Genomic DNA, 17,443 nt, shown 5'->3' with positions numbered 1-17,443 from the left:
AAAGAATGCAAAAAATTGGAAGTGCAAAAAGTGACAACTGGCAACTACACGGGTAACTGAGACAGTAGACTAAGGTCAGGATGCCATTTTTTGTGATACGAGATGGAACCTTCCTTGTGGCTTTAAAATAAAATACCTCTGTAAGTCTCCAATTAAGTGCATATACAAACGTACGGTCTTCATGTATACTAATGCACAAGTTCATAAAGGAATACAAAGACTTCATGTTCTCATTCTGAGAACTGTAATTGGGTTATAAATGACCACAAATTGACCACAAAAGTCCATTCAACAACAGAAAACAGCTGATTAAAAAGAGAGACAGTAAAAGTGATTGCACGTGGTCGTTTAGAAGCACAATATTAAGGTCAAGGCTAAATTACAGTGTTAAAAATAAACTGCACTTGACTTGTGATATTTATATTAAGTGAACTTTGGCTAGCTCTAAAAACAGTAAGCTGGGATTTGTGCAGTTATAACTCAGCTAACAAATTTAAGACAAGTAGGAAGGGAGGACAAGACAGAAAAATATATGCTTTTAGGTGAATAACAGGACTGAGTTTAACGGTAACATCAATGAGCTCAGGCCACTTCACATTTGCATGCAACTGACCATACCATTTCCAGTGGTTAGCAATAATATATCTATAAATAGAAAATATCTAGTAACAGTTTTTGACATCTATGTGATTTTGAATAGGTCTGTGTGTGCGCACCTAAAGCTAATCATTATTATTTTTTACCTTTTCTGCATATTGGACTAAAATTATAGAAAAAAGGCTCATGATCAAACACAGTCTGCTCTTTGATTTATGTAAATAACCACAGATTGTTGCTACATTTTGTTCCAACACTGTCCAATTCTGTATTAAATCACACATGTTGCAGTTTGAAAACTGTGCTCTTTGCAATTTAAATACAATGTCTTCTTTGTTCTGCCCTGAGTAAACCAGTATACTGCATGTTTCATTTCAACAGTATGACAAATAAACCTCTGCTGAATTACCTCACATAAAGAATGTCAGAATCCAGATGAGAGAGATCCGCTAAAAAACAGAAACAACACACTCTCTCCTCTATTTTCCTCTCATGCTGAACTACACCACAGTGCTCATCACGCCCCCAAAGCATTACATAACATGGCTGTGGAATGAAAACTGCATATCATTATGCGGTGCACATTCATTATGGAGAGGTGAATACTTAAGGTAGTAGAGCTGAATAGAAAATTCACACCGTTATACAAGACATTATGAGCATTAAGAGTGGATGCGTTGTATGAGTTCAGCATGACTGCTGTATAATTGTTAATATGCTAGTATTAACAAATTTATGATTAATTCAAAATGTAATATTGTTTCTGTGAGGTCACATGGCAAATACATGCAGTACTTTGCAAATCTTGTTTTACAGCAGTGCTGTATCACTGTATCTTGTATCCTGACACCTGTATGACTAAGAAGTGGATATGCTTAAAACATGCTGACATCGGATATTATGTCTAGCTTTGTGTAGGCCTTTGTCCCAGTGCTGCTGTGATTACGACCACATAAACCACAGCCACAGCCAAGTCACTGGATGAATTTAAGTCATTTCATATTGTAACTGCAAGCCAGTTCATACTGTAACTGTAAGTCAGTTACACAGCCACTGTAAGGTACCAGTCAGACCAGACCAACCAAGCATGAAGCTTAAAAAAAAGGCACACTGAAAAGTACAAAGCTGAATATCAACTGTTAATTTATGAGAGGAAGATTGTGTTCTTCTTGTTTTAATAATTACACTCTCACTTTAAATACATAACTCTAATCACCATTCTTGCCAATGCAGGGCTGGGGTCATTGTGTACATTTAGGTAGATTTTAGTAGTCAAGCTGTAACAGGTGATAAAGTCAAACAGGCCACAACCATTGAGACACTGCTGATGCATGAGTTGTTGAATGTTATTGCGAAGAGATTTTGTTATTTCATTGCTGGACTCCAGCTGAGGGTGTGAGGCCTAGATTCACTCAATCCCAGATGTGACAAATAGGCTTATTTATTTATTTATTTAGTTAATTAGTTAGTGCTGCAACTTTCTTTTAAGACACGCAGCCTGCATACACCACTCTGACTGAAGGGCTGCACACTACCGCTGGCATGATGTCTTTAATGTAAAAGTCAGTGCGAGTATTTGCAGCTTTCAGAGAATCAGCACTAACTGACCAAAGAGGTCTCTACACCTGGCATGCGTGTATTCTACAAAGATATATACGTCCATATTTTGTATCTTCTGCCAAGACAGGACAGGACATTGAGCTGCTTTACTGCATTGGGAGTATGACTATGCTTAGAACGCAAGTATAGTCATAGTCCCATGCAAAAGTGTGACCTTACAGGAGTGTAATGTCAAGAAGGCAAGTTGTGGTAAATAATAAACTTTTAAAATAAACTAAAAATGTAACTTCTGACTACGTAATATGCGGACTGAAAGTATTATTAAAGTAGATCAGATTAATAAAATATTGGAAATATTCCCGTATATTAGACTATAGACTATATAGACTTTCTTTTATCACAGCAAGACAGCTCCCAGGTACAATGTTAACACCGTAATAGAAGGATGTTGGAGATGGAGCTGCCAGCCAGGAGGGCAAGAGGACGGCCAAAGAGGACATTTATGGATGTGTTAACAGAGGACATGAGGTTGGCTAGTGTTACGGTAGAAGATTTTCATGATAGAGTTAGGTGGAAAAGGATGATTCACTGTGGCGACCCCCCTGCCGAAAGAGAAGAAGAAGATTCAGCAGTATAATATTTATGTTCAGAATGTTAACCGGGCATATATGCATGTCAGAATTTGCTAATTATTATTATTCACTAAACACCCAATACACACGATCCTTATGGAAATGTCATTAGCAGGTAGTTTATCATGAACCAAAGAACTGGACAATTGAAAATTTGACCTGATGATGGCAGTGTATAGAAAGTTTATGCAACTCATCCATTTTTATCCAGACTCGCATATTTCAGTGGGCTATTCAATAACTATACAGACAAAGTATAATATTTCCTTCACTAGATCAACTCGTCAATAGACAAAAATGAAAACAACTACAACTATAAATAATATGCTGATTCACATAATGACATAAACTGACAAAAAATATCATGTATGTTCAAGCAACTACAAACAAATGGTGAAGTAAAACACAATCAACTTCCATCATCACTGTACCTACTTCAACCCAAAATAAATCCATTATGTTGTCTCCTTCCTGGTGTTGTTGCAGATACATGACATCTTCTCAAAGAAAACAGCTTAGTTCTAAAGCTTGTATAGTGATTCATGTATTTTAACAATGCAATACATTGCTTGCAGCCTTAGCCAACTGGACTTCACAGCTTTCAGATATGCTCGTGTTCTATGTGGGCAAAGGGCTGCAGCAGAACCATGAGCAGAAGTTCAACACAACTTCTGCTGCCAGATCTCAACAGACAGGCACCCAAGCTCTCCCAAGCATTGCAGACTGACACACATGTCATGAAGTCAGAGGGAAGTAGTGAATCATTCTCTCAGACACATACACACTGCTGAAAGATGATAATATATGCTTAAAGCGACAAAGATGAGAAATAATGTCAACACTTTGTATCAAAGCACAAAGTGACAAGGTGATAATCAGGGAAGAACATGTATGCACATACAAAAATGTATAGTTCAGAAATACCCAACACATAGTTTCATTGCTCCTGCTTTACTGCATGCCTCATTCCCCCACAATTCTCATTCTCTCTCCGCCTCAGTCCATGTCTCCCTCTCATCCTCTTTCGAGTGAATCGTTCATTCGTGTTGTGCCTCTTACCTTAGTGGTGAGAATGCAAAGACAATCCATGCTGCAGGTCAGACAAAAAGGAGTTCTCAACCTATGCTCAAATTCATCACCACTAATATCACCATTGGAGGAAAGAAAAAACAACAGGCAGATGGAGAAAAAGGTAGCAGTGTGAAGAAGCAAATAGAAAATTAAAAAAAAACATAAGGTTTGCTGAAGAAGAAGGAGAAGAAGAAGAGCAGGAGAAGGAAATGAAGAGAACACAAACACACACAAGCTCGCATGCACACACTCACACACCGAGAAGAGAGAGAAGCCACGGCGGACTGACGTTACTGCATGTGGGCCCCTTGTGAGGATCGGGATACCTCCTCCTCAGTGCTGAAGGCAATCAGGATTCCTAACGCCATCTCAGAGCAGAGCGTACGTCATCAACCAGCACACACACACGCACAAATAAAATCACACGAAATAAAAATGCTTAGCAGCTGGCCTGTCCTCCTCTAACCAGCCAAAAAATTCCTTAGCTTCTCTCCCTCTTATTCATCCTCTCCCTCTTGTTTTCAATTCATTTTCCCTTCCTCAATCTTGCCTCTGTCTCCGGGCTGAGCGACTAAGCAGCATTATGGGATGGGAGAGCGAGATAAAGGGAAGAGAGTGAAGGACAAGAGTGTGAGCTCAGTGGAATGAATTAGATTCCCATGCTCTCTATTTCACTGGCTGTTAGCTGCTGTGGCAGACTGCTGGAACTTAATAATACCACAGTGGTTTTAATTTCATCTGCAGAACACTCACATCACTGCCATTTACTGACTTTATGAGTATACAGTGCCTATATTCACCCCCTTGGATTCCTGGATGTTTTAGCCTTTTATTCACATTCAATCAATGATGGTCAATAAAAGTTGGCAACAAATACAAAAAATACAGTGAAAACAGGTTTCTACAAAGTAATGCCAATTAAATAAAAATATGCCAGGTTAAATCAGTGTTTGCGGTAATACCCCCTTCAGGTCAGTATTTAGTAGATGCACCTTTGGCTGCAATCACAGCATAGATTCTGTGTGGTTAGGTGTCAAATCGGCTTGCACATCAGGCCACTGGAATTTTATCCCATTCTTCTTTGCAAAACTGCTCAAGCTCTGTCAGGTTGCGTGGGGATCAGGTGTGAACAGCCCTTTTCAAGTCCATCCAGAAATTCTCTATTGGATTGAGGTCTGGGCTTTGATTTGGCAACTCCAGAACATTCACCTTGTTCTTGGTAAACCATTTCTGTGTAGCTTTTGTTGTACACTTCAGGCCATTGTCTTGCTGGAATATAAATCTTCTCCCAAGCTGTAGTTGTCTTGATGACTGAATAAGATTGTCCTCCATTCATCTTACCCTCTACCTTAACAAGCCTTCCAGGGCCGGGTGCTAAGAAGCATCCCCACAGCATGATGCTGCCACCACCATCTTCCACAGTGGGGATGGTGTGTTTGTGGTAATGTGCAGTGTTTGGTGTGTGCAAAATTTAGTGTCTTGTCTGATTACAAAAAAGCACCATTTTGGTCTCATCAGACCAACTTTTATGACCATGACTGATTTATAATGTCAATAAAAGGATGAATTATTCAAGAGGGTGAATAATTTTATAGGCACTGTATATGTCTTTCTGGTTGTGTGGGCAAATTAGATTTCTAAATCATTACTGTGAGGACTTTTCACCATGTCAAATGGTACATAGCATAGGAGTAGAATTGAGGTTTGAGAGGGAAAAGGTTAAATATACAGATGAGGGACATGGTTGGAAAGCTAAGGTCAAAGCATAAAACAAGCTGTGAAAAACATGGTTTTGTGTTAAAAGAAAGTTGAGTGACTACAGCAAAAATATGTAATCAAATCTAATCAAAATGGCATGATGCATTGTTTGCCGGGTTGACATAGCTGCATGTTGCTGGTGACAGTTAATTGCCATGCTGGTTGACCTTTAACCATCTAAGTATTATGGAAAGCAAGCGTACAACAAGGCAGTGTCACCTTCTAGTTTCAGCAGAACCAGCACTTTCTCCAAACCCTCCTAAAAGGCTGCACAAACTGCATCATGCATCAAACTAAAACATCTAACACCAAAGCTCAACAAAAGGGACCTTATATCTCCTATATGTTCACAAAACCAGACAGCACTCCCATATACCTTCAAGCCCCTTTGCATTCAAGAGCCAACACTCAGAAATGTTCAGTCTGCATCCCACTGTGCGCTTAAAACACACTGGAATAAACATCAGCTCAGTTATAATTTACCTGGAGGAACCACACCAACAAGCCTAGCTTGAACAAAATAATTAACCAATTAGTTTTACTGTAAACTTAGTAAACATAAAGGTTTGGTTAGATCTCAAAATGCTAAATTTACAGTTAAAATGCAACTTTAGAAATAATGCAATTCTTCTAAAAATTACATTTGTATCCATGATTCTGACAGTTCATTCGTCACCTTGGGATGTTGTGGTATGTTGAAACTCACTGTTAGGCCCTGTTAATCTCATAGCATACCTGATGGCCCTGTAGACCCTCTTCTATTTCATACTAAGTAAAGTTATGAACTTGAGTACTTAATCAGTTAATAAATGAGTGGCAGCAGCTCAGATGATAGCGCAATCTTATACAAACTCCAGGGTCAGTGTATCGATTCAATGTTTCCTCAATGGGAAATGTGGAGTGGTCTTGAACAGACACTGAAACCCGGTAGTAGCACTGACACACATTATCTGGCAGCAATAAGTTCAGTTTCACATCTGTGATACTTTAGTTGGTATGATGGGTAATTCAGTTGTCCAAAGCAGAGACTCATTTATGAGATTGGTCGAATGACACCTAACAAGTTATTGAAAGAGCAAACCTGGATCTCTGAAACTTCCCAACAAACCAGCTGGGCGGTCACTGTCTAAATTTGTACATATATTTAATAAACATTTTGTTTTTGTTTAATTAATGAAGGATCCAGCAAATAATTTTTATATTATTCACCAACTTACACTAATGTATAGTGTATGGTGTGCAAATATAAATGATAATCCAGTTCAACCTCATTAACTTGGTTATGTAGTATTACTGGTACAGTTATGAATTAGCTACCACAAGAAAGTTGTAGTGAAGATAGTAATAGTTAATGGAAAATCTGTTAGGGTTGCAGCAGTGCCCTACTTGCCATGGTGGCAATATTACATGTGCTTCAATTATTAGTCACAGGTGCAGAGTCTGCGTAAAGCTTTTTTTCGTTTTTTGTTGTATGTTTTTGGATCACGTATTGTAGGGGAAGTAATGTAGCGCAACATAGAATCCAATTCAATTCATTATGTATGATTTGTTTGATTTATCAGTCGCACGTGACACGAGTGACAGGCAAAGGTTAGACCAGCCTATCATGTCAGCTGTGTGGCATTTAAGCTCATGGAAGAATTGCAATTTATGCAACGCGAGTATTTCGAGGTGGCAACGGCATTAGAAATGTTTACCTTTTCTGCACTTAACCTTAAACTTACTCTCCAAACTCCTACTGTTGTGTGCCAGGAAGAGTATTTTGTCAACTGTCTTTCATAAAGGCTAACTTTTCTTGTCTCATTCAGGATGTAGCAGCCTTTGCCAAAGAATGTGCTCCAAAGTGGTTTTAGTGACTAGATAACATCAGTACACAAAAACAGTGTTCATGGGAGCTGTCCTGGCTCTCAAATAAGCTAGTTGTGCCACCACGTAAGGCGAGTTTGGCACTGAGCTTTTGTCTCGTCATGGCCTAAAGTGTTTCCATGTAAACTACAGTGAGGGAGAGGGATGTCATGCTTCCAAGCTGAGAATAGCCTATGTATGCATTTGAAATGGATAGGTAAGCACAATGCATCCTCTTGACAAACTTGTTTTAAACACCTTAATTATTTAAGCAAGGGAAAAAGATTGTACTGGATCGGTATAAGCAGACACTCAACGTTGGGATATGTCAGTTTCGCTAGCTGAAATAACAATTGTCAACAGAACGTTTTCTGTACCTAGTCACCATGAATCAGCCAACACACAAAAAAAATGAAAAACAATAAACTACCAAATCAATATGATATAACAAATGTCACCAAATGAGTTTGGCCATTGACATTATTAGATCATTAGATATGTGTATTACAACATTGTAATCACTTACATCATATACCAGTTTGTAATTTTTACTTTGGTTTGTCTATTTTTTACAAATAAACTTTTTAAAACGTTTTTTTAATGTGTTACTCGTTACCTTGTTGAAGTAAATAAAACATGTATACTTAAATTAATATGTTATCTTAATCAGAAGAACTTAAGTAAAAGAAAAAAATACAATGCAAAACTCCTCTTTATTAAATTTGTAAGATCTTACCCTCAAGTCCAATTTGAACAAACAAGTATAAGATAATACAGTACCTGTGTTTTGAAAAGCTCTAACTCAGGCTCTTATGCTCGTGGTCTATATTGAGAATCAATAACCTGCCAGGTCAGTCAGTAAGATCCCAACATCCAGGTAGTCACTCCAATGTTCACACATCCCTCTTCAGCACATTTCCTCCACCTAAACCCTAAACTGTGCTAGTACCTGTTTGCTGGAGCCATCCTGGTGAAGAGGTGTGTTGCAGAATTTGACCTTGAATCCTGCTTTCATTTGTGGACAAAACAATGCCCCTAGACTCCTAATCTCCTGTCGTTCTTATCGAACACATTCACTAGCTTAGACTTCCAGAGCCAGAGCAACAGGGGTAATCTGTTAGGTCATGTAGTTCAGGCAGCTTTGAATTAATGCATTAGAGAGAATGAATACTCTAACCTGATTTGTTAGGGTTACCGCTCATATACAGTACATACATTTTGGGTGTAAAATTTGGAATGGTTTGTGTATGTGACATGTGAACAGTGGCCAGTGGAATACTACTAGTAGTAGCTAGTAGAGCTAAAGCTCAAATAAATAAACTATTAAATACTTGATTCAAGTTCTTTGCCTCAAAGCTTTATTTAAACTATATATTTATGTACAGTCCACTGTGTTTTTTCACAGATGATTACTGTCACACAACACAGTATAAAAAGAGAAAAATTGTAGGTTTTTTCTCTTTTATCTGAGAGAGATAACAGCAGAAAATGTCCAAAGACTGGGATCACATCAACTGACCAATACATTTATTGTAAAACCAAACTATCCCAATACAATAACAGTAAGTCGAAGCTTTAGGATCTCAAAAGAAAATATCCAGTGAAACAAACACAATGTAATAAATGCTAGCTTTTCACGTAAATGAGGTGAATCCTTATGAATAACTTTCATCATATGTCGTCAAAGTATTGGAAGAAAAAAAAAAAGAAATCATTACTGAAAAATTAAGAATCTTAGATAGAACAAGAAATAAGAAATTAAATAAAGGTTTAATGCATATTAAGGAAATATGCATGGCAGGTAAAACATCTGCAAAGACTCATTTCCATTTAGAAACTATGTTATTTATTTAGAAAATAATGCAACATATTGATATCTTTTCTACAGATGTATTTCTTGTGGGTGTAGTGAAACTGAAACTGTGACAGAAATGTCTACTGTCACAGGTTTGTGTCAGGGTTCCAGAAGATTGGCTATACACCACGAAAGTAATTGCATCTGCAGCAGAATTAGCAGACTATTAGCTGCTCTGCAGCTTATATTAACTTAATATCCTCACTTACCACCAAGCAAACAGGGGAACAAATTAAAATGTTATCTTTACTGAGACTGGTAATTAACACCTCTTCTACAGAAATAGCTTGCCATAGCTTATGTTATATCAATGATGTCAACAGAGCTGTATTATTATAGGCATTGCAATCTTTATTCTGATCCAAAGCCCTCGAAGCACCGCCCGGCTCCCCCCCCTCTTGCCTGAACATAATCTTATTTACTCCTCTGAGCTCTTTGTTGTTGGGGTTGTGGAGCCATAAAATGCTGTCTGAAGAAGTAAGTGTTATGCTGGTGTTATATGTTAGTCTATGTCAAATTGCACTTTACTTCTTACACAGTATCAAGAGTAACAGGTGATTGCAGTTCAGTTTCTAGACAACTGAACTGCAATCGCATATACATTTTTGTCAGGTATGTAATTACAATTAGGCTTTCTTTTAATATAATGAGAATGTGCTGTTAATCAATGTAAATAGTGTGATGATCTTTGCATCTTTGACTGGGGTAAACTCAGTGAAAACTTTTTATGCTGGTGAAAGATTGCTCCTTTCCCTCATCACATATTCCTTTATTTAGCTTTTTGAGATTGGTGACAAAATAACACAGAATTACTTGGATTAGCATTACCATTTGAGAACTGTTATGCCCCACACTAGTCATTACTGAGATATAATAATCTCACTGTAATGCATTGCTATTAATGCACTACTGCCACATATGATATGGTAATGTGGAAAAAGATAAGGTAAATAAATTAAGATAAATATTAGATCATAAATAAAATGCACTGCAATTGATTCTGGGGTAGCTAGGTGTGATGTGTTGCCCCAAACAGATAAAGGAACCCACAAATGAAAACCAAGCCATAAACACAGAAATATTAAGCATATGGAATTCAGAGAAAACTCACCTGAGATGTCTTGACACTGCTCTCTCCCTGTTGCATTCCATTGGGATCTAAGCTCTGCTCCCTCTGCTGGAAACAACAAACCGGTGCATAAGTAAAATGTGAAAAGCTTACTGTGCATATGACATATTAAATTTGAACATTTGACATGTTGGCATGATGTAGGGTATGGGTTAGATTTGTTTAAATGCACAACAGTTGTAAGGCTTATACAACATTTGGCACTCACAGATAGATGGAGTCACTGTTGGCTAGTCGGCCTGTCTGATGCTTTGCTAAGTCTTTAAATAGAAGCTGAGTGTAAGCCTATATGTGCATGTGGCTACCAAAAATAAATCCCTGGCACATTAAAGCATACTACAACCCCTTAGTACAAGTAAGCTTGCTTTATCCTTCCTGTTTATGTCAGCAACACATTGACGTATGATAAAACTTTCTGTTGACTTATGGGGCAACCCTACTCATACATTGCAAATGTATCTGTCCCAAATGGTCATTAGCAGGTTTAATAAGGTTCACAAACATAGTCACCCCAGGTCACGCAATTTAGCACTGCTTGAGTGTAGGACACAAGCAGAAAAAAAGCATTTAAAAGTTTGATTTTAGGACAGATGTCTAAATAGTGTTTAAATCATGATCATAATGAAAAAAAACAAAAACAAAAATTGGTGATGTGGTGTCAGTGGGTTGCAATCATAATACATTTTTTTGTACACAAGGGATATGCAACCAAAAAGTTTTTACTTATTTTACTTTAAAACTATGTGTTTTGTAATAACACATAATATAATAATATGTAATATATTTGCTCACTAAAAATCTGGGACATGTGATACAAAATGTGTTATGTTCCGTAATTTAATGCATTGAGGTGTAAAAGCTGAAAATCTGAACTTACATTTAATATTCATCTTTTGATCATAACCATCCTATAGTGTACTGCCGACATAAATTCAATTCAATTTCAATTAAATTTTATTTGTATAGCGACAAATCACAACAGCAGTCGTCTTAAGCCACTTTACAGTGAGGTTTAAGGCCTTACAGAGTATAATTGTATAGAAAATTACATAAAAAACACAACATTTCCATTTGAGCAAGCTTTAGGCAACAGCGGAGATGAAAAACTTCCTTTAGAGGAAGAAACCTCCAGCAGAACCAGGCTCATGGTGGGTGGCCATCTGCCTCAACCGGATGGGGTGAGTGGAAAGAGGGGAGTGAAAAGAACAGCAGGCAATAAAAAATAACAAGCAGCAAAAACATTGGGCAGGATTCTGGAGATATACAGCTCCAAGGCCGAGGATACCTGCAGAAAAGTACAGAGAGAGAGAGAGAGAGACAGAGAGGAGGAAGCACAACTACGGGAGAGAGAAGACACAAAGTTAATGACATACAATGGTGGAATTTGAATTGATAGAGGAGAAAGGAGAGAGGAAAGGAGTGTAGCAGTAGAGGTTCCCCAGCAGACTAACCTATAGCAGCATAACTAAGAGTTGGTTCAAAGTCATTTGAGCCATCTCTAACTATAAGTTTTATAAAAGGAAAGTATTAAGTCTAGTCTTAAATGTAGAGAGGGTGTCTGCCTCCTGAACCTGATTCCACAGGAGAGGAGCTTAATAGCTAAAGGCTCTGCCTCCCATTCTACATTTGGAAACTCTAGGAACCACAAGTTGTTACATTTCCCTCCTCTGGCCAGCTGAGGAAGTGTCCCCGGACGTCTCTGTACTTTTGTTTTTCCTGTTTTGGGTTCACTTCTGGGGACATGTCTCGGCTGGTCTGAGTGGCAGCAGGTGTGTGTTTTTAGCAGGTGTCTTGTGTTTTTCATTACTGTGTCTTGTATTTAAGTTGGTGTCTGTCTGTCAGTCATTTGCTAGTGTGGCAATCGTCGTACCTGTTTATATCCTGATTCCTCCATTTACCTTTTCCCCGACCTCTGGCTTTTCACCTACGGTTTGTGAGTTTGCGTACTGTTAGTTTGTCAGTGTAGCTGTACTAATTCTGTTTGTTCCAGCATTTAGCTGCGTTTTCTGTTCTTGGTAGTTCCAGCTTCGGCTGTCTGGTTTTGTTTGTTAGTCCCAGCGTTTGCTGTGGTTTTTTATGAGCTCCAGCTTCGGCTGCGTTTTGGTTTGTTTTTTGCGTTGTTCTTTTCCAGCTTTTGGCTGTCATTTTGATTTCCAGTTTGTATTGCGATTACTGCGTGTTTCTTTTCTAGTGAGTATCTAGTTTTGCCTGCTTTTTGCAGAGTTCCTTAGTTTTCCTTCTTTTGAAGGTTTTGTTCTTTCGTTCACATTGCATTACGTCTGTTCTGTATTTTTGGTTATGTATTTTGTCAATAAACTTATTGGGAAATTCCACTCTGTTTGTTGTCTTTCTGCTTCTGGGTTGCACTCTGAGAACAGAGTTCTGCTGGAAAAATATGGTACTATGAGGTCTTTAAGATAAGATGGAGCTCAATTATTAAGTGCTTTATATGTGACGAGAAGAATTATATATTAAATTCTAGATTTTCCATGGAGCCAATGGAGAGAAGCTAACGTAGGAGAAATATGATCTCTCTTGCTAATTCTAGTCAGAACTCTGGCTGCATTTTGGATGAACTGCAGGTTTTTTAAGCAGTTATTGGGACAAACTATTAATAATGAATTATGCTCCAGTCTGGAAGTAACAAATGCATGGACTAGTTTTTCAGCATCACTTTGGGACAGGATGCTCCTAATTTTAACAATATTTCTCCGATGGATTTATTTATTTATTTTATGTATGAAGTAAAGGGGATATCCTGGTCAAACTCTGAGATTTCTCACAGTGCTACTTGAGGCCAATACTAAGTCATCTAGGTCAAGAATGTGATTAGACATAGCATCTCTGAGGTTTTTAGGACCAAACAAAAAAACCTCTGTCTTGTCTGAAATTAGGAGAAGGAAAATTGGACATTGAACATCCAGGCCTTTATGTCTATTAAGCAGCTTGACATTTGACTAATTGATTAGTTTCTTCTGATTTCATAGATATATGAATATAACTATAGCTGGGTATCATCTGCATCGCAATGGAAATTTATTGTTTCCTAATAATATTGGCTAAAGGGGACATATATAGAGTGAAAAGAATCAGTCCAAGCACAGAACCCTGTGGAACTCCGTAGCTAACTTTGATGTGCATTGAAAAGCCTCATCATTAACATGCACAAGCTGGAATCTATCTGTTAAATACTATTTAAACCAGCCTAGTGCTGTTCCTTTAAATGAACTGGGTAGCTGAGGATACTTGAATGTTTGTAGAAGCCATTTGACAGTTTGAAATCAGTGTGGGCAAGTCTCTACAAGCTTTGTACACTTGAATTTGGACAGTTTAGCCCATTCCTTGTTGTTGATCTTAAGCTATGGAGTTCTGCCCAAAGGGTTCAATGATGTGCTCAAACTCTATGCACATGGCGATATGCATTTTACTCAAAGGGGCTTCTGTCTAGCTACTATCACTGAAGAAGTAGAGGTGACAATTCAAAAGTTTAGAAATGGTTTTATACTTAAATGACACTGTAAAGGAATAATGGCAAGAAAATCAACAGAACCAGGATTAGGGCGGGAGCCATCTGCCTTATTTAGTTGGGGTAGAAAGGAAAGTAATCCAGACAAACGAGACTCAGTCAAATCACTGAACTATGTCAGAACAGGGAAAACACTGTCTAAACATGACTCACAGATAAGATGAAAAGCTTAACTGTATCATCAAGAATGTTACATTATAATAAATGTACCTATTTTAGGTTTACCATGGCCAAACACACGTTAGGCTATTTAGTTCACAGGGTTTTCTTTATAGTTATGGATTTATGGTCTACATATGTGGTCTAAGAATCCTCTCAATTATTCATTGCTCAAGAATAATGTGAAAAAACTAATTCTAGGCAAAAGAAACACATTAATCAATTGTACTCTGTATCGTGAAGGTCTAGTGGGGCCATTTATATTCATAAAAGAAAGGGTTAAACATTACTGACAATATTACACAAAAGTCATTGAGCTTGATTTTCCAAAATATGAATTTAATTGTGCTCTACTGAACTTTATTTAAACAATTTTGTTTGTACCTGTCACCCATCCAAAATTAATGCTCTACAAACAGCCCAATGGACTCTGATATTTTGTTTTGGATGGGCCATCTGCCATCTCATTATTCGATAGGACATTTGCCTAATCTTCAGAGGGCTGATTGTGGTAACAGAACAGGGGATATAACAGCAGTGCACTGATGGCCTCATGGTAGCGTTATCATTCTCTGAGGACTCTTCTAATCCCCTTCACTTATCCCTATGCCAGTACTACTGGATGACCTAAGAAAAGTGGCTCAGCAATTCCTGCTGTTACAAAGGAGTTATCTTGAAAGCTATGAAGAACTTGTGTACATGATCTGTTTGGAATATATGTTTTTGCCCCTTATATCTTTTCTACTGCAGCAAAAAGCAGGTGTGATGCAAAAGGTTTGACTGTGTAGACAAATTAGATTGCTAGTGGATTACCAAACTAGTGGTTCCCATTCCATGTCAAAAATGCGTTTAATAACACCAAATGATCTACACTTTTACAATGACCTTGGATCTGTTTTAGCCAACAAACTAAATAAAAACTGCATTATACCAGGGACAACTACAGTATAACCTGTTTCAAACTATACAAATTTTGCAAAGTAGTGACCTACATTTCAACTAACATGCTTTTATGTAATGATGTTTCTCTGACTGCTGCACAACTGTATTGCTCAGGCAGGCAACACAGATACTAAGCATGGCCCATTAATATTATGAAAACATTCAGGAAAGCTCATTCCTTCATATTAGAGATACCTCCACTCTTCCACGAATAAAATACAGTAAAACTATAGTAAAACCCCTACTATAAAGCCCCAAATCTTTGTGGTCCATGCAACATACTATTTTTGATATTACATTGACATATTCAGCATAGCATCTCTTCATTGGGTCCCTGTAAAATCCAGAATTGATTAAAATTCTTCTCCTCACATATTAAGCACTTAATAATCAGGCTCCATCTTATCTTAAAGACCTCATATTTCCCTATTTTCCCAGCAGACCGCGTACTCAGAATGCAAGTCTATTTCTGGTTCCTAGAGTTTCCAGATGTAGAATGGGAGGCAGAGCCTTTAGGTATTAAGCTCCTCTCCTGTGGAACCAGCTCCCAGTTCAGGTTTGGAAGGAAGACACCCTCTCTACATTTAAAACTAGGCTTAAAACCTTTCTTTTTATAAAGCTTATAGTTAGAGATGGATCAGGTGACTCTGGACCATCTCTTAGTTATGCTGCTATAGATTAGTCTGCTGGTGGACCTTTACTGATACACTCCTTTCCTCTCCTCTGTCCATTCAAATACCCTAATTGCATGTCAAATAACTTTGTGTTTTCTCCTCTCATCTCTGTCTTTCTTTCTCAGTACTGTAGTTCTCTATGATATAGTATTATGCATCAAAGGGCATATGGCAGCATGTACATACAGCACACACAACTATAGCAGAATGACCATGTGGTTAGCCAAATGGTTATCCAAATGACTAAAAATGGTTCGCAGGCTGTCTCCCACAATACAGGTAGGAGTTCATCATGCAACTAAGTTGGCAGTATGCGTGCTCTCACACAAGATTGAAGAAATGTGGAAATAGCTGCTGTGCTTGCTATTTCCTAATTAAATAGTAAAGTCACTATAGTGATGTCACAATTCTTAACTTATTAATAATGCATTCTGAACAAATAATATTAAACCAGTTAAAAAACAAAAGCAAATCAAATCAAATGCCTCAAGTTAATCCTTTATACAAATGTCTGTCTGTCTGTCTATATCCACAGTCTGTTAATATGAGGGTAAGCAGATACCAACAACTGACCTAGCTCCTAGCTTAGACTTTCTGGTCAATTTCTTATTTTAAGATTTAATATTTCTATTTATTACCTCTGCATGGTTCCCTTAGCCAACAAATACAGACACCTAGGCAACAAATACAAGCTAAGGATGTTTGAGTAACATTTGGAATGTCCACTGTGGTGGGACCTTCTTTCTGTGAGACCATGTAATAGAATGGTATTTGGCATTTCTGATCAGGGAACACTCATAAAATGCTGCTGTTTTATTGTCCCTTCATGCTCTCATAAATTAAACTAACACAACTCTTAACAGAATTTTTGATTGTGGGGGAACAAGCTTCTCTCAGTAGAATTTCACACAGACTATAGTTAATACGTATCCAGGAATGTGTCATTCTTTGGTCAAGGTAAGTCTGAGGTTCTGCCAAGGTAATACTGTGTTCACTCACCTCTTCCATTGGACAGGCAGAGTGCGTGAGCTCAAAGTTTTGTACAGTAACACTTTTCTCCCACTTGTCTGCCATGTGGTTTACTTCCTGCAGCTTTTGCTCACAACTCTTCTGTGTGTTTAGCAGAGTCACTTCGTAGAACTCCTGGATATCTGTGGAAAAATAGATAATACACAGTTAACCCTGTCAATACAATGTGAATACCAGTTTAAACCACATCCAAGATGGAACAATTATACAATTTATTCAAATTAGTATGCACTGTTTTCAATTATCATGGGTTAAAACTCACTCACTTCTGTATAGTCACATTCCCAAACATACCTTCACAACCAACACATCTTTATCATAGTCATTACTACACTTACAACCATGTTAAGTAGCCAAACAAACAGCTAACACACCACATGACCTTTTTTGAGTATGTCCAGTAAAACAAAGGTGACCTGTTAATTGGAATCTAACTGATCACCACATTTTCTGCAGCCATTATGCATTTTTATAACATATAATATTGTTTTGCATTAAATAACATTTTTGAGTGCTCCTGTTCTAGGTGGATAAACAGCTTCGCACAAACAGCTGCACACAGAAACAAGACTGGGCTGTTTACTTATTAAATGAAATAAGCATAAAATAACCTAATGTTACAATGTACAGCTTCTAAACTTTCCATTATGTCGACAGAATCTCTGG

The 17,443-nt window shown here is 37.7% G+C and overlaps 1 protein-coding gene across 10 annotated transcripts in view; it reads right to left on the bottom strand.

Moving 5' to 3' along the window:
* dlg2 (discs, large homolog 2 (Drosophila)) overlaps window positions 1-17,443 on the bottom strand; it is a 148,598-nt gene that overhangs the window by 107,395 nt on the left and 23,760 nt on the right. For 9 of the 10 annotated variants that reach the window (XR_003299625.1, XM_026372246.1, XM_026372250.1 and 6 more), the window contains exons 3-4: window positions 16,748-16,899; window positions 10,430-10,495 (exon numbers count right to left, since the gene is read on the bottom strand). Coding sequence is in view for 9 of the 10 variants with exons in the window: in XM_026372246.1 (XP_026228031.1) it covers window positions 10,430-10,495; window positions 16,748-16,899 (218 nt within the window). In the remaining variant the exon portion in view is untranslated. The remainder of the gene's footprint in view (window positions 1-10,429; window positions 10,496-16,747; window positions 16,900-17,443) is intronic. The other variant, XM_026372247.1, reaches the window with a different exon arrangement.

Source organism: Anabas testudineus, chromosome 14, assembly GCF_900324465.2.
Source record: "Anabas testudineus chromosome 14, fAnaTes1.2, whole genome shotgun sequence".
NCBI classification, from domain to species: Eukaryota; Metazoa; Chordata; class Actinopteri; order Anabantiformes; family Anabantidae; genus Anabas; species Anabas testudineus.
Note: the sequence above shows the minus strand (reverse complement) of the source record. Positions and strands in the feature narration are given on the sequence as shown.